Genomic DNA, 25,593 nt, shown 5'->3' with positions numbered 1-25,593 from the left:
CATGGTTGCCAAATACTCAGCTTCTAGTATTGATGAAAATATCTCCCTAACCTAATATAACACCCATACTACCAAGTCAGTAAACAAAATAAAAAGATTTTGGTGAGACAAGAAAAAAGGCTTTTGGTGTTAATAGTGTCAAAACAGTAGCAGTTACTATAATTTCTTATGTAAAGTGTTGTGAATTAAACATTCGAAGTGTGTTGTTTTGGCGGGAGGGAATTAACAGGAGAGCGCGCCAAGATAATTTGTCAGATAATTCAAATATTTAACCCCAAGGTTATTAATAATGCTCAAAGTAGTGAGTGGATGGTAGGCAGTGGGCTTTATAATGTTAACCTTGTATATAAAAGGTGTATAATAGCCTAGCGGTAATATAATTACTATTTAGTTCGTATAAATTATCTACAACCAACAAAAACAGATTATTTGTAGTTATAATAAATACACATGTAATTCAGCGGTTTAAGGGTTAAGGGGACATTACGAGCTATGGGTAGGGACTTACCTTTGGCACAAAGGTAGGGTCGACAACTTCTACGTCATAACTAGCGCTGATCTCGTCCAACGACGTCACCGACGACGACGTCCTTATCATTGCTCCTGCTTGATGTCCTGGGAGGACTATAGAGGTATCCTTTGACAGGGTCTCCAGGGTAAGCGGACCGTAGGAGTCACGGGGTGTGTGACTGGACCGTGGCAGGTCACGGGGTGTGTGACTGGACCGTGGCAGGTCACGGGGTGTGTGACTGGACCGGGGTGTGACCGCTGGAGACAGCTTCAAGCTTCCTTTACTTGGTTTTATACACAAAGTTTGTGAAGTTCTTCAGCGTTCCCGAGCACAGAGATGTGATGTCACAATATGTTCAGCCACTCAGTGTACTACTATACACCTGATTGTAACAAATAACAGTAAGAAACTTAGCATATCCTCGCTCTCATAATTTAAAATCAAAGAACACAAGAATTATATTTGCCGTAAAGTTAATATGGTAGAAGTTGAAACTTTTGTCAGGTCTACGGGTCTAAGGTCACTTGCGCCATATACATATAATGTTAATCCAAGAACCAACATATGATGTAATCAAATCAGAGGAGACAAGACCTCTGTGACTCAAAAGTCATAGGATAGGGATAAATCATACAACCTATCTTCTATCTATGGATATGCTGCTCCCAAAAGAGGATCACCCCCAAGCCTCGTGCACTACTACGAAATACGCAACAGCAACCCTCACGGATGGTGGATTATAGAGGTTGCAGCTCAATGCACAAAAAAATATGAAGTCAATGTTGCATTAACTCCCGGATTACATAATTCTGTAACCAGAGAGGGGGATTATCACATTGCACAATGCTGGATGATGTCACACAAAACGATAAGCAACGAACCGAAAGAAAATCCTCTCTTAAATTCTACGAACACTGGCATATAGGACACTGGGTATCTTTTAGCCCACGCTTGTGTTGCTTTTAGTACGGTATACATGTATCATATGTATTATTTGTGTTTAGTGATTGTGTATATACTGTTTTAATATGGAGAAGGTAACAAGGCGCTAGTAGAAAGAAAACGGTCAAATTCAAGTATGTTTAATGAGACAGGAAAGAAATACATCTCAAAGGGATGGAGTAGCTTAAGCTATTTCTACCCCCCTAAAAGCGGTCTTTCTAGGTTCATGAATTGTATCAAATCTGCTTCAAAGATCATAATAATTGCAAACGTTGATCTCGACCTGATAGCACACCAGAATTTGCAATATCGGCGAAAAATTGCTCAAGACGGTAACAATGGGAGTCCCAGGGTGCAGAAGATGCATTCTGACGTTACAGCTCTTATGAAAACATGTTAGGCAAGAGATCACATTCAACAACAATGTTCGACGATCATCCCTATCTCTAAAGCCAATGGAGAGTACAGACCTGTGTACGAGTAGCTGAATCAATCTATAACAAATGGGCCAATCACACAGCACCGCTCCTGTGCCAGGTAAGTCCACTACGGGCTCACCATAGCTCGTGCTACTTGGAACTTGTTCCTAAAAGCTGAATCTATAACAACAATGAACAATGTATGATAAAGAAGAGAGCATAATTTAACCGAGCAGCCATCGCGGCTCAGTCTTTGATCAGGCCTCCAAGGTTGGTAGTCTGGTCAATCAGGCTGTTGGACAGCTGCTCGTAGCCTGACGTATCAACCACTGCCTGGTTGATCAGGTATCCTTGAGAGGCATTTATTAAGTTCTCTTGAACGCTGCGAGAGGTCGGTTAGTTATCCCCTTAATTCGCGGCCTGACCTCCTTCAGCACTATCTGGGTGGATGTAAATGGAGGCTGTTTAGTATGGGTCAATATCCGTGGGTCAATAGCCTTCTGCAGTTTATTCTTATACTGTTAGGTAGATATTGCTAGAGCCATTTGTAACTTTAAAGCAGTTCCCGTGGTGTAGTGATTAATTAAGACGCCTGGCGTTTCGCAAGCGCTTTTTCCTGGGTTTGTATCCTGGCCGGGGAGGATGTACTGAGCATCAATCCTTAACTGTAGCCTCTATTTACCCAACAGTTAAATGGGTACCTGGGTGTTAAACGATTTGGCGGGTCGTATTCCGGGGAACGTAGGCTACTACGCTATGCGTGCTAGTGACTGTACAAGAATGTAAGAACTCTTGTATATAAATACAATACAAAAATAATAACTTTATCGAGCCTATGCGAGCAATCATTGACGAAGTTGATGTGGCTTTCCTATACTCAAGTTCAAGTATGTTTATTGAGATAAGAAAGAAATACATCTCAAAAGGATGGAGTAGCTTAGGCTATTTCTACCCCCCCTTTCCTATACTGTAGGTTATTGCCTTCATCAGTGAGGACAAAAATCAACGTAATCAGACACTATTAAAATACTGTGTAAAAAAGTAAACAAATGAATATACCAGCACTGTGGCAGCAGTAACAAGGTTCCCCGATAAGATTACCGGAAACGTGTCACATCCAGAAACCTAGCGAGTCCGGTATCTAATCCTTCAACCCCTCCTCTCGAATAGTGCATCGCATTTTGACGTCCAATTTGGGCCCCAAAGGCAAAAAAATGATGTTATAATAACCCTAGCGGCTCGCAAAGTGGACGGGATGTCCCGTTTTCTATTCGTGGGGGTCCTCGGTTAAGTTTAGATTCGGGCAATTTAGTACATCAGTTTTAATAATAATAATTTTGATTTAAGAAAAAAGTACTTACATACATACACACAAGAAGGTTGCATGATTCATGAATCATACAACCTTCTTGTGTGTATGTATGTAAGTACAAGTACTGTATAATATCTAGTCACTAATGCACACAGCGTGTTGTGACGAGCCCTGGAGAGGACGAAATGAATGAACCCTTCGTGAGTGTTGCTTGTTTTATAACTAGGCCGAAGTAATAGGAGTCCAAGAGAGTGAATTAGCAAGCGCGTACGAGTGCGCGTTGTGAGTGTAGTATATACTATACAGAAATCGAGATCTCTGTAGACATATGCGTGAAGAGAAGAGTCCTGCAGGTAATGACCCGTGTCAGCTAATTTTGAGGTTCCATCTGATGTGATCCTCAGGCCAGGCCCGTTAAAGCTGCGGCCCTCCACACCCAAGTACTCCGTCCCCATTTAAAAAACTTTAACATGCTTTATATTTAAAATAGGTTTGTTCTAATATACAAGTTAATAGCATTATTCTATTCGAGTTCTAAAGTTAGGCATTTGTTACATTAGGTTTTTTATTATTATTATTTTCTACCACAGACGTGGCCACACATTTACAAAGCTAAGCAGCATATATACATTTTCTTCTGTCCTCCATGGACAGGGTTAGAGTTGTGTTAAACATATAGTTCTGGCTGGAGCTGCATACTTTGTAGAAGGACTTTGTAATAAACCTACAATAGCAAGCACGTAATTATTGAACAATCAACCACAGAAGGTGATTCGGTGCTTTTAAAATGCTAAGCTAACCGGTTTATGTTGATTATTTGTGATGATCAAACCCGCTTTGAGGAGCCTAGCCCGAGGAAGGTTGCGGAGGCGATCCCACACCCGTCCTACACACCGCCACACAGTTTAATTAATTAATGATCCACGCGAGTCAGGTGTTCGAGGCCAGTATCACACACCCTGGTGCAGACTTGGCTACTCGGGAGTTTTATACTGGTTTTAACCGACTATGGTGAATAATTACTTACATGCTCCTAAGATATGGTGAAGGCGTTGGTGATTTTTTTATAAAAAAAATTCTTATATTTTTTATATTTTTAGCTGGTCATTTGTTTTCATAAATTTTGCAAGTATTTACCTACTTAAAATTTTCTTAGATTAAGGACCTGCCCGGAACGCTGCGCGTACTAGTGGCTTTACAAGATTGTAATTACCATATTATGTATCCTCACATTCCCAATGTACCTTCTTGTATATGCATAAATAAATAAATATGCTCACAGCCTGTACAAATTGATCTATGTAAGTAGCTTATCAAAACTCGCGTAGCTAAATGACTTTTAGGGCTCGGTTCCTGGGCCTAGTCTTTTTAATTTTTTTAATCTTTATCATCAGAATTAAGACAATTATAAAAGGCATATGAGGTTTTGTATGCAGTTCCTATTTATATAATAAGTGTGTTAGACTTCAAGGTAACTGCAGAAGGCCTATTGGCCCATACGAGGCAGCCCCTATTTATACCCACCACAAACTTACTCATATATATGTCTAACCTACGCTTGAAACAATCCATAGTCCTCGCGGTTACGTTACCCGGGTCCTATATTAACGCGATGGTCCCGTTTAGTTTAGGCGAAGTATTGAATTAATAGCAACATGAGCGCTTAAGATCCCTTGTAACCAGTGTCTACTCTACTGATCTACACTAATCAGGGATGGGGGGGGGGCGCTCTCTACACTGAGGCGGGATTCACAGAGCACTTCTCCTCTTATATGCAGTACCTCTTACCTAGATCCTGCGTGTTTACTGTGTGTTTACAAACAGTTTGGGAGCTCAGTAGCGCAGTAAGGTCGGCCTTAATCCAATATTATTATGGATGTCCTTGAAGCGCTTGGAACTCTTAATCTTAGTAAATACACACAAACCAAGGACAAGCTGTCTCCACGCCCCCCTGCCTACCTACACGCACTCTCCACGCCCCCCTGCCTACCTACACGCACTCTCCACGCCCCCCTGCCTACCTACACGCACTCTCCACGCCCCCCTGCCTACCTACACGCACTCTCCACGCCCCCTGTCCCTACCGCTTACCTAGGACAAGCGCCTTTACAAAATCAATAAACCTACAATAGCAAGCACATGGGTAGGAATGCAACCCTTCCTCTTACAAATTACGTCGCTTTTCGCTCGTATGAGCTACGGCCAAAAAAGGCCGTAATTTGAAAATGAACAATAATTGAAAATCAATTTTAGATTCTTTTTTTTTAAACAGCAAGTTAAGGGTCCTTTGGTATGTTAAGATTGCAGGAAGTTCTCCTAAGGTTTCAAAGCGTCATGAAACCTGTTAATTGAAAGTTTCCTCTCCTAACCTAACCGAGTAAGCCAGAGGACTCAAACAGAAAACGGGACAGTACAACTCTTTCGTGGGCCGATTTCATTTCAAATTACGTCCTTTTTTTGCCTAAGTGCGCATACGCGCGAAAAGAGATGTAATTATTTAAGAAAACGGGTTGAGGAATACACGTATACACACTGATAGGAACTAAAAATGAGAAAAGGGAGACATGATCACCACATACAAATTTCTCATGATAATAGGCAGGGCAGACAATGAAAGATGACAAGGTTATTACAAGGGGAAATAAATGGAAACATTAATTACCAAAATGTGCCACACACACATTATAAAGAATGTTTCCAGTTCAGAGGTGAATAGAAGATGGAATGCGGTAATAACAAGTGGAGACGAACTTCGTATATACCATGTACTCATGAACCTACACAAACACCTAGTTGTACTTGTCGGGGTTGAGATTTGGCTCTTTGGTTCCGCGCCTCTCAACTGTCAATGAACTGGTGTACAGATTCCTGAGCCTACTGGGCTCTATCATATTTACATTTGAAATTGTGTATGGAGTCAGCCTCCACCACATCACTGCCTAGAGTATTCCATCTGTTAACTACTCTGACACTGAAGAAATTATGTCTGTGGCTTATTTGGGTACTAAGTTTCCACCTGTGTTCCCCTTGTTCGAGTTCCACCCGTTCTAATTTTTTTGTCTGTCCATCCTGTCAATTCCCCTGAGAATTTTGTAGATGGTTATCATGTCTTCCCTTACTCTTCTGTCTCCCTGGGACGTGAGGTTTAGCTTCCGTAGCCTTTCCTCGTAGCTCAAACCTCTCAGTTCTGGGACTAGTCTGGTGGCAGACCTCTGAATATTCTCTAACTTTATATTGTGTTTAACTAGGTATTGACTCCAGGCTGGAGCTGCATACTCCAGGATTGGTCTTACATAAGTGGTATACAAGGTCCTGAACGATTCCTTACACAAGCTTTTAAAGACAGTTCTTATGTTGGCCAAAATAGCACATGCCGCTGATGATATCCGATTGATGTGGGCCTTTGGGGACAGGTTCGGTGTGATATCAACCCCCAGATCTCTCTCTATTTGACTGTTGCAGGAGTCAACACACAGGTAAACACACCCGTGTGGCCGTACACGAACTACTCAGCCCATCCGCCTATGGTTTCCCAACGTCTAGAAAACGGTCAATTTAAAGTGTCCTCTCCTAACCTACCAGAGGACCCAAAACAGAAAACGCGACAGTACGTCATTTTCGCGAACAGCTTCCATCTTCTTGTACGACATTTTTTGGCCTTATGTAACGCATACGAGCGAAAAACGACGTTCTTTTTAGAAGGACAGGTTGAACCGCTGTGTAAGTAATGCGCCGAGCCGGGGAACTGCTGTGTAACGACACCCCGGGAACCAAGAGGATGACGCCCACAGAAAACGAACATCAACCTAGGTGTAACTATTGAAATTGAAATTGCTATCAGCCCGTCTTCCTAAAATGAGAGGACTTTTAGCCGGAATTAAGACTTTCGTAGGCCTTAGGCGCCTATAAGACATGGGGGCAAGATTTCAACAGCATATTCACTAACAAGCTAGTACTTAAATATAGTTTGGCATCGAAAGAAAAAGATGTAGCGATGTTTGCCGTGAACTGAGTACAAGTTTAGGTCTAACAAAACCTGTCAGTTTTCCGAAGCAGTTACTTTGGCGTAATAAATATGTTTTAAGCACTGCCTACCGATTACGTTGTAGAGGAGATTTCTGAAAAAAAATAAATAATTATTTTTTCAACGCTTCGCAATACTACATTTTCCGAGATAAACACTAACACACTGCTAAATAACTACCTTCAGCCGCAGGGGGTCGCTATGGATGTTAATGTCACACTGAAGTGTGGCACTGGGGCCAACCCCGACTGACCTATCACACTCCAGTTAGGTGAAAAGTTCCCTTGTTCACCCCCACCAACCATAGGTGAAAATCAATGCTCGAGGGATAAAGGAAATAACATTGACCCATGACACTCCCCAACCTCCCTCACCGCCATGCATCATCTTGGAAAGCTAGGCGAGGCTAACCGAGCTCAAACGGGCAGGGACAAACATTCTCTTATATAGATATATAATCATATATAATTATAATGAATAATGACAGTTTATTCAACAAAAGACTAGAACTACTACAACAACGAATTTACGTTACTTTACTGTCTTCCAGTGGCACGATAAATACAGCTAATTCAACAGCCTATAATTTAACAATCTATAGTGTGTATATATTTTTTTCATGTTACATATTTTAACAGGATTTTGTTGATTCTTAAGAATAACAAAAAACAAATGTATAATATGGCAACAGGCCATCAGTTAGTTGCCCCCCCCCCCCCTCAAAGGTAAACACGCTGCCCATACACCCCCACCCCTATCCCCCCCCCCAACCCCACACACACACAGCCAAGCCCTCGACGTCGTCACCATTCTCTAGAGGGTATTTTTATCTCTGTTGACTAAGGCATGTGCCCCACCCTCTCACAAAGCCGTATACACACACCAACCCACACCGTGTACACCCTCAAAAATATGCTTCCAAATAGCCAGGAGCCCCATTCTTGCCAGCGCGTTGTCACTCATTAATTGAAATGTTACCCTCCAAACTGTCCCTGCCCCCGCCCTCCCCCCCCCCCCAGGAGTGGAGCACGCCAAGGCTCTACACACAATCGGTCAAGGTCGCCCCCCCACTAAAGCACGACCTACTGGCCGAGTTTGGTTATAACCGCTCCGCGCCTCTAAGACAAGACATGCTCTGCATATCAGTGGCTTAAATTAATCACATTATGTGCCTATAAATACTCTTCTGTACCAGTGTTCCAAATATATTTTATGAACAAATCCACAAGGGCCGTGACAAGGATTCGAACCTGCGTCCGAGAACATCCCAGACGCTGCCTTAATCGACCGATTAATATTTTATATTAATAGATATTATTATTTTAGAGTCGTAACCGCCTCTCAGCTGGAATGTCGTCAGTGAGTCTTGCGTCATGTGCTGAGGCCGCTCAAGACTTGTTCCCTCGCTCTTCCTGTTATACAAGTCTTGAGAAAGACTGACTTACCGCAACCAACATCTCCCTCCCCGCCACTTCCTGTCTGACTGTCATCCATTTACCCGGGGGGGGGGGGCTCCAGCTGCTGGGTCAGGTTGGGGGGGGGGGGGGGAGGCGCTCAGCTGGTCAGGAAGTGAATCCTTATCGAAGGTCTGCCATCAGCCTTTTCGGGTAATTTCTATAACGGATGAGCTGCGGCTGCCGGTGGCGCCTGTATCTCTGGTACTATTAATGGCATTATTATAATGCTTCAGCAGTGGCTCCTAGTCCATGTTATAGCTTCATGTTGCGAAACTAATAATTGACTAAGTTAAATCGTGATGCATTCTCCGTTTGTATAATAGTATGTGGCCATGTTTGTAGTTTACACACACACACACACACACACACACACACACACACACACACACACACACACACGTGCGTGCGTGCATGCACCTTTGTGTGTAAACAAGTGGAACTGAAAAGATGAGGAGGTTGTCGAGGCCAATTCGAAACAACTTTAAATGTAATAAGAAAAGCGAGTAAATCACTACACTGAAAGGCGGGGCTGAAGAGCAGCTGTTCGACCCTGGAAGCTCAACTACGTGAGTACGCACGCACGCACGCACTCGCACGCGCGCGCACACAAAACACTCCAGCTGTCTTTAGACATTCGTACAAGGAATCATTTAGAAACCTGTATATCACAAACGTCAGACCAACATTGGAATATGCGGCTCCAGCATGGGGCCCATTGCCTGTTAAGGAAAAGTTGGAGAAGGTTGAGAGGTATGCCACTAGACTTGTCCCAAAACTCCGAGGTATGAGTTACGAGGAATGGCCAAGTTGTTTGAGGGAGGCGACGACGATCAAGGGATAAGGAAAGGCTAAGTGAATTGCACCTCACCTCGCTGGAAAACAGGCTTTAGAGGAAACATGATTACCACATACAAAATTCTCAGAGGGGGGGGGGGAATTGACAGGGTAGATGGGCACTGATGGTACTCGCACAAGGGGGCACAGGTGGAAACCCAGTCCCCCACATGAGCCAGAGACATTGGAAATAATTGTTAGTGTCGGTAGATAATATATGGAACGCACCAGGAAGTGATGTGGCGGAAGAAGACTCCACACACAATTTCAAATGTAGATATAATAAAGAGTCTAATATGCTCGGGAACCTATATATACCGGTTGACTGGCAGCAGAGAGGCGGGACCAAAGAGCCGAAGCTCATCCTCCGCAAGCACAATTAGGCGAGGACAAACATCATCATAAAACAAAACAAAAATAAGTACATACAGATGATCAGCCGGTGTTTAAGTTGTCTGATGGACAGTTACTTAACAGACCCGCACAGCCTTGCTCCTCAATAGGCCTATACGGGACGGCTCCTAAACCCTATATTCGGAGTTTATATTTATATATATATAATTTATATTTATATATACATTTTTATATTATATATATATATTTCATATATATTATAAATATATTTTATATATAGATAGAACCTACATAGGTACGACATTATAAAACTACACAATTAGGTCAAATCGATCAATCTGCAGAGACCTTGAAGATGTTACACGACCAAAGATCACATTTACTCCAAACCTCCACCACCAACGGGTTATTCATGCCCGTGCCACCTCTTGTTGTTGTTGAAGATTGAAGTCACCACAAGTTAAACTGGATTGACCTCTCACGGCGTTAGGTCATATAAGTATATAAAGCAGGTCATCCTCCAGCCTCACGATAAGGCAAATTTCCAGTAACCACCAAATAACATTTAATAAACTACTATAATTATTATAACCTTATTAAACTTTTCCGTAATAACGTTTCATTCGAAAATTATTAGATGTAGAAGTTCACAAAACCTTCAGAACATTTCGCTAGTCACAGCCTCAACGACACGGGGCGACACACTGCTTCTCAGGATGTGTATCGATTACTGAAAGTGGAACCGCGCCTGCGTCAGGGATAAGACCACGACGTCACCACATTCTGCCCTTGTGATTGGCTAGGGAACCCTGTGGCCCGTAGTGAGCCACCGGATTGGTGAAGCGCTGAGCAACGTCAGAAAATCCCACTGCGGGGATTGGTGGCGCGGAAGGTGTGGTCACCCTACCTCCTAGAGAAATACAGCACATTGTATACACACTCCATGTATACTCCTAGTTGTGCTTACGGGTGTTGAGCCTTGGCTTTTTGGTCCCGCCTCTCAAGTCAGTCAACTGATGTTCCCGAGCCTACTGGGCTCTTATCATATCTACATTTGACATTGTGTATGTAGTCTGTCTCCACCACATCACTGCTTAACGCATTCGATTTGTTAACTCGAGTATAACCTTGGATTGTCAATAAGCAGTCGAGAGTAATAATACACAAAGAACCTCAACAAAATCTTGTGATATGAGGCAAAATGAAATCGACACCAGTAATTCCATATATCATCATGTAAATGTGTGGCCAAGTTTGTGGTAGAAAAAAAATACGTATATCATACTATCATGCAAGAGGAGCCACACATTTATGGATCATCCAATAAAATCAGCAGACTTTTAGATGTTACTACTGCTCGGCTTAGACTCGGTTACTAGTATCTCTGGGAATTATCATTATCTGCTGATGTAGACCTGACCAAATGTAATCTCAAAATTATTCGCACACCCTCCGTCACTATGTGATGGAGTGCGAAAAGATACGTGAATTCAGAGAATTCTATAACAAATGTTCTAGAGATGTGTAAATATTTCATTCAAAATTATTTGCTAAATGTAGGCAGCAACTAAGTGACTGTAACCTACCCACCGCTGCCCACTGGATGGGGGGCGGTGTGAAGGACAAACATATCAATTGTGACACTAGGCTCTCCACACATGTCAGTTGCTTAATTTAGAAATTGTAATTGTGGTCGGTCTCCAGCCCATTGTTGATGTGACGACTTGTACTGAATTTTGTAACCAGCTCATCAAGATGGTAACTTGTTTAGCTAAATGAATTGTGGGGTTCAGTCCCTGAGCCCATTATGTGCCTCTGTAACCCTTTCCTCTACCGCCCACAAGATGGTTATAGGGTGCATAATAAATTAATTAAACTGTGTTAACTATCATGATACACCTAGAGTATACGCCTAGAGGTGTGTGTCTCTTATGTGTGTGTACTCAAACTGGACTATACCTAGTCCAGTTTTCTCAAGTCCTGGACTAGGAGCAAGGCAAACTTATACTTGCTCTTTGGACATAAAGTTAATTTGGTGGCTTTAATAGTCTAAGAGGCTGATAAGCCTAAATAATCCTCCAGAAGTTGATAGACCTCAATAACCTTCCAAAAAGACATATATTCACAAAAACACGTAAGCCTTCAACAATATTTGTTCGTTTAAGATGTTGATATAGTTAAAATGTTCAGTTAAACAGAAAAAATATATATACAAGTCTATATACTGACCATCGTCTCCCCCAACAAGTTATTATTGAGGCGCCAAACCGGGAAGACTGTAACACGCACTAGGTAGGTGTTATACAAGTTACAAGGTGGTAACTACCGCTCAGGAGTGCCAATAGGAAGGGGGAAGCGCCAAGCCATTACGACTATATAGCACATGGAAGAGGGGTTAGGAAAGTGCCAATAGGAGACCGAAAGGACACAAGGCGAGCTATATCAAAGGTATCCGATTCACCAAGGATTTTAGATGTCTACACCCGCACTTCCCACCACACCAGAGGACTCGAGCCATCCATCATTGGGTTATAATTATAATTCGGGTTACAACTGTTAGTAATGGTTTTCTGTGTGAATAGCCGACTATGGTACTATGGCTGTACGGGCGGCCATTGGTGATCACCAGGACCCCAACTAGCTGGGTTAAGCCCGCCACTATACCTCACACTATCCACAGAGATTGCTAGGACTTTACTCAGCTGACATTAAAATGAAAACCCTCTCCATAACGTACTCCTCCACTGGACAGGTGAGGGAGAGAGCGAGAGGAAATATTATCAAAATGTAGTTACAAGACGAGAGCTAGGCTCGTGTTGTAGTATTAGCGTTTGTTGCAGCTCCCAACATTGACGGAGTGTTTTCTATGCGTAGGTCCTAGGTTAGGTTCGGCCAATTCATAGTACAATTATGTATTTGCGCGCACTCGCGCGAGCAAGAACGAGACGTTGTGACAACAGGAGAGGACGGACTGCATAGTCATGTAACGCTCTGAAATGGCTGACGCCGACCTCTTACCGTGAGTGAATGACTGTGGGCGGGGGGGGGGGGGGGGGGAGGGCAATCATCCAAAAATCAAAATAAAATGATGCAATATAGCCTAGTCCGTGAGCCCCCCCCCCCCCCCCCTTCTGCCTCCTTACACCCTCCCCAGGGTGACTGTGGGGGGCCAAGGGGTGAGAGGGTACACGGGAGTTAAGGGGTGGGGGAGGGTATTGACAAGAGGGAGGGAGAGGGAGGGGGAGGGAGGGGGAGGGAGGGGGAGGGAGGGGGAGGGAGGGGGAGGGAGAGAGGGGGAGGGAGGGGGAGGGAGGGGGAGAGAGGGAGGGAGGGAGGGGGAGAGAGGGGAAGGGAGGGGAGCCTTGCATCATGCTGCAGGTGAGCACGCGCACGTCTCTCTTGGCACAAGCTTACACTGGTTCGTCTCGTGGTGCACACGCCATGGGTGGCGAGCCTCCAGCTGGCGTGGGTCGGGGCTATGAGGCAAATTAGGGTAGGGAAGGGGGGGGGGTTAAAGTGTATGGGTCAGTAGGGTTAGGAGTCGATAGGTCACCTAACAGTAAATATAGGCACTTGTTAGTAGACTTGTGTCATTAACGGTCACATTCTGTATATATTCAAGAGTAATTTCCCATAAACAAAACATACAAATTATTTTCTTAGGGACAGGCAGCCTGTGTGAATATTACGGGTCCCGGTAGTACAGTCTGGTTCGTTCTCGACGCGCACACTAGAATTCCGGGTTCGAATCAGACGTGGGACAAATGGTTGGATACATTTCCTTTCACTTAATGCATCTGTTCAACTAGCAGTAAGTAGTTACTCAGGGGTCGGGTTTTGATAATCTTGTGAAATTTATGAACGTGAATTTTAACAGTAAAAAGTCGATAATTACTACTTGTGTCAAATCCGTAAGTGGCACTAGTTAAAACTAATATTGGTAATTAGTAAATTTGAGTGGTTGGCAGTAGTCTTTCACCAAAAATACCGATTCCTTATCACAAAGGGATAAAACACTAGCTTCCACTCTAAAGGTTTTAGAAGAATCGGAATATTCATACTGTATATTGAACACAAGCAATTATTGAAAATAATTTACCAGAAGACTATACTAACATTAGTGGCCTCAATAATGTTAAGACTGGAAAATTGGAAGTTGATGAATATGCAGGGCATCCATACCATGCTGTGTTCAATTGGGTACACCGACAAGCTCCACTGGATGATTTTAAGGTTATCTCGGGATGATTTCGGGGCTAAGCGTCCCTGTGGCCCGGTCCTCCTTTTTGTTCCAGGAGCATCAGGGTGAAAGAAACTCTGCCCATTTATTTCCGCCTCCGCCGGGGATCGAACCCGAAACTTCAGGACTACGAATCCGAAGCGCTGTTCACTCGGCTGTTATGCCCCAGTGGGGCTGGATAGTGGAAAAAAATAATTCATTGTGTCAGGGGGACAAGCAGCCAGAGTGTATTCATACGCATTAGGCTAATATTGAGGTTCCCCCTCAAGGTCGAATTACTTACCACGCCCAGGATGCAACCCCAGAAGCTGACCAACTTCTGAGTACCTACTCACTGCTAGGTGAACAGGTGCATTAGATGAAAAGAAATGTGCCAAACTATTTGTTGGGCAAGAGTTGAACCCGGAATTCTCGAGTGTGCATCGAGAATGAACCCAACTGTACTACCGGGACCTTCCTGATACAAGCTTAAATTTCTTGTTGAAGCCCACATAGCAGCTCCAGAAACAAGAATCATGTACATTTAAATATTAAAAGCCACATGCTCCAGTGCAGAATCTGTCCTCCAGTACTGAACATTCATAAGTTACATTAGCATGTTCTTCAACTTCATACAGCTTCCTCTGTTATTGAAGAATGGCCATCAAAAGACAAGGTAAATTTAGATAATCTTTATTCAAACTAAACAAAATCGGTAAATAAATTGAAAATTCTGATTTCTTTAGAAATCCTAAATTTCAAAAATCTTTATTAAAATAAGAGCATACTAGATACTTAGTTTTGGATATTTTTATATTAGAAACACAACTAAATTTTTCAAGGGAAAAGCGAGATCACCTGTAAAACCCGGACACAACTAAAACTTGGAATGCTAAAAAAAAAAAAAGAAAAAAAATTTAAAATCAAACAGGAATGACCACTTTTCGAAAGATAACAAGATTAGAAAAAAATACATGCATACTTTTTTTTCAAATTGCTGCATTTTCCATTTTACAGCACTATGATGGTATAAAAATAATGAACTAACCTTGGGGGTATCACCCTGAATTGTAAAACATTACCTATAGTTAATATCACAATTACATTCCACATGAACACTGCATCAAGGCACTTTCTGTACATTTATGGAATGACCTTAAAATTGTAAAACAAATCTATCATGGGGCCACACGATCCATGGCAGAACTAGAGCTCGGTCAGTCAAAATCTATTGGAGTAAGCAGAGAACAAATGAACGAAACAGACACATGGCATTGTGTTGAAAGCTACAGAAGGATGCAAGGATGCATGCACACTTCTGCTTTCTCCAGATATCTCTTGCCATTTTAGTGTCCACTAAACTGAAAATGTAATATTCTGCTTTAACCTCATTTTAATCCAAAGGACTCATGCAAATTTACATAATAACCAACCTGGTCAGAAACTGTTATCATACAAACAACATACTTTCAATATATAAAAATAGAACACATAAAATGCAATAGTAACTACAGCACCTTGCACAAGGAAACATGATGCACAGTGGGCACTATTGGCCAGTAATAAGTCATCATTTGGTCAAGACACAACACTTCAATTTGAGAGCGCCATTTTACCTATTGGGTAATTTCAGTCCAGCATGCTGATGCCATTAAGTCTGAGTAACCAATAGCGTAACTCTGAAAAACCTGTGTAACATTTGTACTTCCACTCTGAAACAGAGTACTTGCGTACATCATGTGCAGCAGCTGCACGTCAAGCAGTCATAGCTAATTCTGGTCTTAAGTTACATGGCTGAAATACAGTCATAGTTTCAGCAAAAATCAAGTGACTTATAGTATGTCAAGACAAATACAAGAAGCTTAACAGATGCACAGCATTAGTGTCAGCAAAAAAATAAAAAAAAAAATAAAAAAAATGCATTACAAAACATATTTTAGCTTTCTTTTCTCCCCAGATGAAAGAAGATAAATTAAATCTATACAGTTTACTTTAACATACAAGCTGACCACTAGTCCATGATTCTGGGTTGTCGGAGGCATCTAGTGCTCACAGAAGACAAAAATCAATGGTGAATGGCTTTCGTACATTACCAACCAAATATCAAACAAATGTTGCAACTAGTGCCATAATTGATAAACATGGAATTCTTAAGCACTAATTTACAAATGTTAATATGCTAATATTTTGGCCGTATTAAAAAAAAAAAAATCCCATTGCTTGAAAAATTCCCTGAATGGAAAGAATCAAAAGATGTCAAAATTTGCTGTTAAGTGTCAGGGGATTTGTTTTGTTTTAAATAACTATTAGAAACTGCAAAAGGCAGAACTTTAGGTGTAATTTACTTTTAAAACTGCTAGTTTTTACTAGTTGCTATTAAAAAATAAACACACCCCTAACTACAAAAGGGTTAGCAATTCATATTTTTTTAACAAAGAGAACCAAATAATCAGGGACAATAAGAACTACTCCTCCAGTTATATAACATTAATTGGTCAACATTAACTTTATATGAAATTTAATCAAGTACACGATATCAGTCATAGCACACCACACTCGCAGTCCGTCAACTCATTACACACAGCATTATTTCAGTAGTCAAACAGCTACTCTATGTAATCCTTCCTCACGTCATTCCCCGTCTCCCTTACATTATTCCCACGTTGACGTAGTCTCTCGTATGGCAGAAGTACGGTCTACTCCACTCTTTACGGCCCCAACTCCCCCAAAGAAGAAGGGCTTTTTAGTAGACAGATCTGGAGGGTAATAAGAGAATTTACCTATAATTATACTCAAATATATGATCTAACTCGTGCCTTGCCAGACAATGTAAATCCAGTTAATCAACATTGTACTGTATAACAATTTATAATAATAATAATGTGGTGGTGGTTTATAAAATGGTACAGGTGAACGGGGGTTTTTACACGTTATTAGACGATCACAGTAAGCCGAAGGACTCAAATGGATGGTAATGTAAAAATGTTAAAGGCTTTAAATATTTATTGTTGGTATTTAGAAACTTAGAACAGTTCTAAATAATGATTAAATAATGAAGGTGGTAGAGCTGCATAGAAAGGAAACTGTATCCCAAGGAAAGACAAGAATTATTATGGTGCATTTAGAGAGGCAATGTGTCAAACACCACCCAACCCTAACAGATGGAAAATACAGTATGGAAATTAAACGAGACTGGAAAATCAATTTACCATGCTAACAAATTTAAATGCTTTAAAATTAATATGGTATTTATCAATGAGTAGGATTAACAAATGTTACAAGGCAGAAGGAACACACAGCTTAATTACATATTTACTTTAAACACAAGCCCTCTCACCAGTATAAATGCCATGTACAACAAATGTACTGTAAATATAATTGAATTGAAACAAAAGATCTAATTCTAATAGAATGAACCTAACCTAGTTCTAAATTCTACAAATCCCACCCATTTCCAAAAACGGATATGCGACAAGAACAGCAGCACTGTACTGTCACGATTGTGTTGAGGATGAATAATGAGACACTGCAAGGTCCAAAGGCCAACACAACCTAACTGCATGGAGTATATGCAAGTAGCTTTATTTCATTGTCTAACCATTAACATAGAAAGCAAATTGAGTATACCTGTATACATAATATGTACTAATGTTTTATTGATAAAACCAGAACTGGATTACTGTGCTTAGTAGGCACAGTATTTGTATATTTGATAGCCAATAACTACACTCAATATTTTGACGAAGAAAACTAGTAGTAAAATGTTGACCAAACCACACAGTAGAAAGTGAAGAGACGACGACGTTTTGGTCCATCCTGGACCATTATCAAGTCAATTGTGACTGGTTGCCTGGTCAATGGTCCAGGATGGACCAAAATGTCGTATTCTCTTCACTTTCTAGTGTGTGGTTTGGTCAACTTTTTTTTTTCAGCCACGTTATTGTGACTTCATCTGCACGAGTAATAACTACCGGGGTAGTTAAATTTTGTGGGTAATACTGAATGCTATATTAGATTTAAGCTTCTAATAATAGCATAAAGTACATGGAACAGTGCAGAACAGACATGACTGCCTGGGTAACTGGCAGCTGTCACCATTTCTTTAAATAGGAATTCCAATGAAAACTTTAAAAATTTAAAATTAACACGTGTGGGAAATTGCTAAGCACAGATACAAATTATTAAATCTCTAACACATGCCAGTTAAAATCTTAGTGTACTCTACTCTCACAAACAAATACAACAAATTCAGTACTTTATGACTGACCTCTTATAGCCATGAGTATCTTCCTGCGGTGTCCAAATATCTGTATGCCAAGCTCTTTCAGGTCTGTGTCATTGAGTGACACGAACATATTTATATCAACTTCTTGGGCCACAAATACATCTGAAAGAATTAAATGCAGATAAGGAAAGGCAGTCATCCATTGTCAAATTTAATAGCTGTTACTTTGTCTACCTCTTGAATAAAAAATAAAATATTTTGGAAAATCATTTTGAAAACTGACCGACATCTTTACAAACATTATATACATTGCAGAAGAGTGTAACAGAAATCAGTAGCAATATTGCAATGTTTTTTTTTTTTTTTTTTTTTTTTTTTTTTGGAGATATATACAAGAGTTGTTACATTCTTGTACAGCCACTAGTACGCGTAGCGTTTCGGGCAAGTCCTTAATCCTATGGTCCCTGGAATACGATCCCCTGCCGCGAAGAATCGTTTTTTCATCCAAGTACACATTTTACTGTTGCGTTAAACAGAGGCTACAGTTAAGGAATTGCGCCCAGTAAATCCTCCCCGGCCAGGATACGAACCCATGACATAGCGCTCGCGGAACGCCAGGCGAGTGTCTTACCACTACACCACGGAGACTGCAATGTTGGTGGTACACACAAACATGCAAAAGAAAATATCACTAACACTGCTTAAATAGCCCAACCCATACATGGAATTAAACAAAACTAACAGTTTTGGTCCATTCCAAACCTTTATCATGAGTACAATTTCCACAGCTGAATGCACAATATTACACACTCACCAATATACTGCTCTAATTTTAGATCCGTCAGTACGGATGTGATATCCGACTGCTGACTGGTGTGACAGGCACTCTCTCTGGGTCGAGGTAGCACGCAATCCATATAATTACTGGATGAAAGGCTAAAAGGCTGTCGTTGCACCATCAAGTTATCACTAGTGCCAAGTGAAGTTTGGCCAAGCTGTGAAGGGATATACAGTAGTGCATTTTATAAATGTGCTTCAGAACAAAATAAATACACAACAAATTGTCTAATAATATGTTTAACTTTTATGGTTTCGTAACAATTAGTAAAGGTTTATGTATGGCATTTTGAAAAGTAAATGAAAACCAAAGTTTCCCATTAAAATTCTTATTTTGTCTGTTTGCATACCAAAAAATCATTACCCATGACATGCCACTCAATGTTATAAATTTCATATTACCTTTACTACCTAGAAATTATGGTGCAATAGACCTTCGTGCAGCACCTAGTCTTAGAGAATGGTTCGTGTAACTATGACCATGATAAACAAGAATACACAAACTAGTATATGCACAACATGCAATACAAGTTATCACATTTGTGTGTTAATGAACTTTTTGGGTTACCTTATTGCATCATGTCCCATACCTTACCTTGAGGTACCCATCTCTTAACATTCTACAACTGCTACTTTTCAAAGATCATCCCTTGATAGCATGTTCGTTCCATAAGGTTTTCCTTTAGAACAACCCCAATGTTGTGGAAGAACTTGCTGCATATTGGAAGTACAGTACTACCATCAAATGAGTTTGCTAATGGAGAACATGTGTAATACTAGTTAGTTCTCATCAGTAATAAGAAAAATATATCGAGCCTTTACAACGGAATCCATCCTGCACTTCCCCAATCACATCGGGTATACTCAATGTTATAGTCTGTGAATATATATGTAATCGAGCAAATCTTTGACTGGAAAAGGTGGCAACTGTTTAACTGCACAAATCTCTGGTGCACTCCCACTTGGATTATTGTATCCAAACATGGAGACCATCAGTTATTTACTTTTAGTTATTTATATATACACAGAAGAAAGTACACTGGGTTTGCGTGTACATAACATTACTGTTTTTACATTCTTGAAGTCGCTAATCTGCATAGCATTTTAGGCAGGTCCTTGATCTAACATATAATTATTGATAAATAAATATAAATAAATAAATGTTTATTCAGGTAAAGTACATACATACAAGAGGTAATACAAAAATTGATAGATTTATAGATAGAGCTAGTACATACAATAACTAAAGCCACTATTACGCAAAGCGTTTCGGGCAGGAAAAACACTAAAGACTAAAACTTAATACTAATTGAGATTAAAGTATAAAATGTGTTTAGAAAATATAAAAATAAAGGGGGAAACCATGGCAGAAAAACAGCATAAATACAATTTGGTCAACGAACAGCATTGTTTAAAAATAACAGACATGGGTTGACAATATAGGGGTAAGGTAGGTTACAGGAGTTAATTAGGTAGTGCTTAGTTTTTATCTTAAACTGGTTGAGAGAGGTACAGTCTTTAACATGGTTGGGAAGGTCATTCCACATTCTGGGATGTGGAAAGGGTCCAGTTTTGGGATGGGGGATGGAGGTAGCAGGGATGGGGGATGGAGGTAGCAGGGATGGGGGATGGAGGTAGCAGGGATGGGGGATGGAGGTAGCAGGGATGGGGGATGGAGGCAGCAGGGATGGGGGATGGAGGCAGCAGGGATGGGGGATGGAGGCAGCAGGGATGGGGGATGGAGGCAGCAGGGATGGGGGATGGAGGCAGCAGGGATGGGGGATGGAGGCAGCAGGGATGGGGGATGGAGGCAGCAGGGATGGGGGATGGAGGTAGTGGGGAGGGTGCAGTTTGAAGGATAGAGGTTCATCCCACCATCCATCCATCCAGCCCCCCCCCCCCACCTTCCACCCAGGAATACAAGAAAATTCACTTTTGCAGACAGTCGTAGACAGTTGGAACAAGTTTAGCAAGAAGATTGTGGAGGCCAAAATAATCAGTGGTTTCAAAGCACTGTATGACAGTGCTAGGATAAGGCACACCACAAGCATAGCTCTCGTCCTGTAGCTACACTTAGGTACGGTAATTACATACACAAAAGGTACAATGGATTGTGAAAGTACACATTTGGGATTAAGTGGTACATTCTTGCAAAGTCACTAACTTCTATTTATTCATTCATGGCTTCATGTTCTTGCGAGTCATTGTGCAATAGAGCGAGTTGTCAACTATAGCATTCATAGAGAGTTTTCATACCATGAGTGTAAGTCTTTTGCTAAGAGGCAGCCTTAAAATACACAATTACATAAAAATAAAGAGCTGCAAAAGCCCATTTTAATTCTGAACCATGACCAACGAAGTTAAAATCAAATCAAATTGAAAGTACATACATACAAGACGAGTTACAAACAATATTGGATTTCGAGCCAATACATACAATGCCTAAAGCCACTAATATGCATTGCATTTTGGGGAAGGTGTGGGGAAAAAACCCTAAAGACTAAAACTTAATAGTTGACTAATGCCCCATTTCCAATTCTGAACCAAAATGTAATATTTTTTTGTTCCAACTATTACGTTGGATTATCATCTTTCCAGCTGGCTGCCAATCTTCAGATATTGTGTACACAAGAGCACGAGGGACAGACAAGGGGACAAATGGAAAAACTATACAAATTTTCCATTCAAGATCCTAACACACCAACACTGTACTTTCAAATACAAAAAGGCAAATGAAAGCTTAATACCTTCTTCATAATTGGCACAACTGAATGATCCAAAGTTTGATACCCGTGTAACATGACATGGTTAGACAAGTCTCCTTACACAAGATGCATCTGTTCTCTTTTTCCCCCCGCTAGGGAATCATAAAAAAAAAAAAAAAAAAAAAAAAAAAAAAAAGTTATCTCCCAGAGTATGGGAAACCATATTTACTATGCATATGGATTCAATATACAGTATACATATTGGATGCAAACCAACTGTGTTTACCTGCGTCATACGAGATGGATAATGTAGACTAGACATTGCTTGGCTGGACGAAAAGTCCCCGGCTCCAGCCTCCTGCTGCTGCCACTCCTCCCAACCCTCCAGCCCTCCCTATGGAAATAAACTGTCTATACACTACTGCCATTACAAATGCCACAGAACTAATAAAATAAAATTTTCATTATGAAATATAATGCTTTTAACAACTTTTGTAGTGTACATAATGGAAATTATTTAAAAGCAACACAAAATTAAATACAAAAAGGAAATATTTTATCACCTGATTAGTCTTCAAGAGTCTATTTTCCTGCATCTTCTGTCGAATCATGAAGCCTGGCATACTTTTACTGAATCCATAGCCTGACCAACTTGACGTTGGAGTACGAGGACTCGAGTCTACTTGCTCTTTCATGGCTGTTGGACATAATTAGCATTTGGTAAAAAATTAATGATGTTCCTAAAGGCATAAAAAAAAAAAAAAAAAAAAAAAAAAAAAAAATGGTTGGAAGCATCTCATAACAAGAATATAGAAATAGCAGAAAGCCTACTGGCCTTTGCAAGACTGCTATTTATATCCACCTATATTTATTCATTGATGACTGACCACCTCAAAATCTAGCAACCCCCCCCCCAGTTATGTTTCCCAGAAATTTGTTACCCCACAGTAAATTATAATTTGTTCCGTACACAGAACACTTGCCAAACCAGTATTTACCACAGTCGTTCATGAATCTAAAATTCTTGTTTGAAATTAAACCACTAGGTCCATGCACCAGCCCTAGTTGCTGCTCTTACTGATATACTATACTGGTTTAAAATCCAGTTTCAAGATTTTATGCAATGGCCACCATTGTATAAAATATTGACCAAGTACTCAAGACACTAATTTTGAGACCACAAGTTTGATGAACTTTTTAAAAAATATATTTTAAAGTAGCTTCCAAAATTCCTGAGCAATATTTTATAACAAGGTCAAATCTCATAAATGAATATATTTGATTAAACTTTGTATTTTCAAGCACACAAAATTAAATTATTAAAGCTTAAAGGAGAGAAAAAAAATTGAATATAGCTATCTGGGAATCAAGTCAGCCTAAAGAAAAATAAATAAATCCTGCACAAAATATCAAAGCAAAAATTCCTTTATGCTTATACAAGAAGAAAAACCCTTGAAAGATGAGACCAACCACCGGTTGAACATTTCGGGGGATCAGCATCTATAAATGACAAATGCAGCAACTGAATGAATACTTTGCATCAGTGTTCACATTAGAAAGATTGGACAACATCCCTACACCCACACACATTATTATGTTATGAAGCAGAAGAGAATGGGCTGAGGAATCCCCAATTATGGGAAAGAGGAGGGCATCATCAAATTTAAAGAATTAAGAGATCCACATGTGGATGGAATTTTACCCAATATCAAAGGAAATGAGCAGATAAAATTGGTCTACTATCATTGAAATGCCTAATCACAATGTACACCAATAAGTGTTACAGTATTTGTATAATTGAAAATATACAAATATCATGCTTATCTTCAAGAAAGGCAGTATTTCAGCAGAGTATGATCACTACATATAAAATATTAAAGGGAATCAACAAAATTGATTAATTCTAGAGACCTGGAACTTCAAGAACAAGAGGTCGTGTTTAGGCTAATTAAATACTGCTGCCAAAAAGTATTAGAAAATTCACTTTTGCAGTGGAAATGTTTGTAATAAGTGAGAAGGTGGAAGGGTCCAAAACGGTCAATACTTTTAAGGTGTTGTATGACAAAACTAGGAAGATGGGATACCATGAGCATAGCTTTCAGCCTGTAACTACACTTATATACTGTAATTACCCATTAGCCAAATCTTGCACTTAGGTGTGTAATTATGTTTATACATTTGTTTCTTTGGAGGTGACCTGAAGTGCAGTGGCTTGTTCAGTTTGCTCACAACTGAGTGGGCAAGGTTACAATTCCTAGAAAAGGCAAGACGTTTGGACACTTACGCATGCCTGACACCTCCGTTTACCTAACACTAACTGGGTACCTGGGAGTTGGTGAACTGTTGTGAGCTTGTACTGGGAAAGTCCAAAAGCCTAACAGGTTTTCTGTCCAAAAGTAAGTAAACTGTATTCTTCCTAATATTAAATTCTCATGCCTCAACCCTTCATATGTACACAAAGGGATAAAACACTGTCATTCAGCACATGAACATGAGCCATTCACCCACTAAACTGCTTTCAACAAATTATTTGGCAGTACAGGTACAGTAATAAGTTATGTAAATTCAGGTAAATTCATTACACTGTATATTAAGTTTTTAGTGTTTGATTACTTTTGTGGCTAGAGGAATTCAGAACTACACAAAATCAAGAGTCGTGTGCTTCATGATGTACTCTAGCACTTGGGGGAGACTAATCAGTCTGTCCCGACCCAATGAACACAAAGACCAAAGAGCCAGAGCTCAAACCCCTGCAAGCACAACTAAGTGAATACAAACACATTGCCTCTTGTTACCTCCTTGAAGTCACACTTGCATACAACACATTACACGGCTGACTTGCATTTGCTTAGCCCTGGTCTGTTGGGTGTACAAGACAGCGTCACCCCCTAAAAGTATTTCACTCTGGCTTTTGCTCCAGAGTTTATACTGTTCTGTTCTAGAAACAATACAGGGGTACTTAAAAAAAAAAAAAAAAAAAAAAAAAAAAAAAAAAAAAAAAAAAAAAAAAAAAAAAAAAAACAGAAGTGTGCATGAACATTAACCAAACAAGTTTCTAAAAAATTTACTACTGAAGACATTATTATTAATTATGCCAAGTCTGTCCAGACTTCCTACACATTTGAAAGGTCAAATCTGTTCCAAACGTACCAAAATTGTTCCAGTAGACAATTTATTTTGGATTTTTAATATTTAGATTTTGTTTCAGGTTGCACTGTATACATGTATACGAGGTAACATGTACAGAATTTGGCAACTATTATGCACCATCTGAACTCCTGAAATTCACAGCACAGAAAACTTTGGACCACTCAATTTTCATAAAACCTCACTTGTCAAGGTTGACGAGTCAAGCCTTACGCCAACCATTCATAAAGCAAGAACAGTGAAATATAGTCACATTTTACCGAAACCGTGTCCCCATCTGCCATGGGGGAACAGCCCCATGGCAGATGGGGTTGCTCCCAAGTCACCTTGTATGTTCCTTAACATACAAGGTGGCTTGGGTCACAGGACCCAAAAGGCATGTGCATTTAGTTCCAGTTTTTAACAGGTACTCAAAAACACTACTGGTAATTTGTATGGGCCTTCCTTTTATAGTCGTCACTGATGCCGAGGGTTAAGAAGGTCTTGGACGTTTTTAAAGAATGAACTTCTATTGGGTACTCAGGGCTTAATTAAATGATCTCTAATAACTCCCCAGAACCTATTACCTATGGTGCTAGTGCCAGTGTGTGATCCTGCCTCACTACAC

General features: G+C 40.4%; 2 protein-coding genes across 13 annotated transcripts in view; both read right to left on the bottom strand.

Annotated features, from left to right (window-relative positions):
- LOC138350468 (L-asparaginase 1-like) overlaps positions 1-10,589 on the bottom strand; it is a 28,925-nt gene extending 18,336 nt beyond the window's left edge. The window contains exons 1-2 of one of the 2 annotated variants that reach the window (XM_069301420.1): positions 10,510-10,589; positions 509-893 (exon numbers count right to left, since the gene is read on the bottom strand). In XM_069301420.1, coding sequence (XP_069157521.1) covers positions 509-598 — 90 coding nt within the window. In that variant the 5' untranslated portion in view covers positions 599-893; positions 10,510-10,589. Of the gene's footprint in view, positions 1-508; positions 894-10,445 lie in introns of both variants that reach the window. The other variant, XM_069301419.1, reaches the window with a different exon arrangement.
- A 4,160-nt stretch (positions 10,590-14,749) lies between these two features.
- LOC123770030 (protein bicaudal C) overlaps positions 14,750-25,593 on the bottom strand; it is a 79,898-nt gene continuing 69,054 nt past the window's right edge. For all 11 annotated transcript variants that reach the window (XM_045761598.2, XM_045761599.2, XM_069301416.1 and 8 more), the window contains 5 exons: positions 22,403-22,536; positions 22,126-22,233; positions 19,112-19,292; positions 18,340-18,459; positions 14,750-16,828 (listed from right to left, as the gene is read on the bottom strand). In XM_045761598.2, coding sequence (XP_045617554.1) covers positions 16,725-16,828; positions 18,340-18,459; positions 19,112-19,292; positions 22,126-22,233; positions 22,403-22,536 — 647 coding nt within the window. In that variant the 3' untranslated portion in view covers positions 14,750-16,724. The remainder of the gene's footprint in view (positions 16,829-18,339; positions 18,460-19,111; positions 19,293-22,125; positions 22,234-22,402; positions 22,537-25,593) is intronic.

This window comes from Procambarus clarkii, chromosome 45 (assembly GCF_040958095.1).
Source record: "Procambarus clarkii isolate CNS0578487 chromosome 45, FALCON_Pclarkii_2.0, whole genome shotgun sequence".
NCBI classification, from domain to species: domain Eukaryota; kingdom Metazoa; phylum Arthropoda; class Malacostraca; order Decapoda; family Cambaridae; genus Procambarus; species Procambarus clarkii.
Note: the sequence above shows the minus strand (reverse complement) of the source record. Positions and strands in the feature narration are given on the sequence as shown.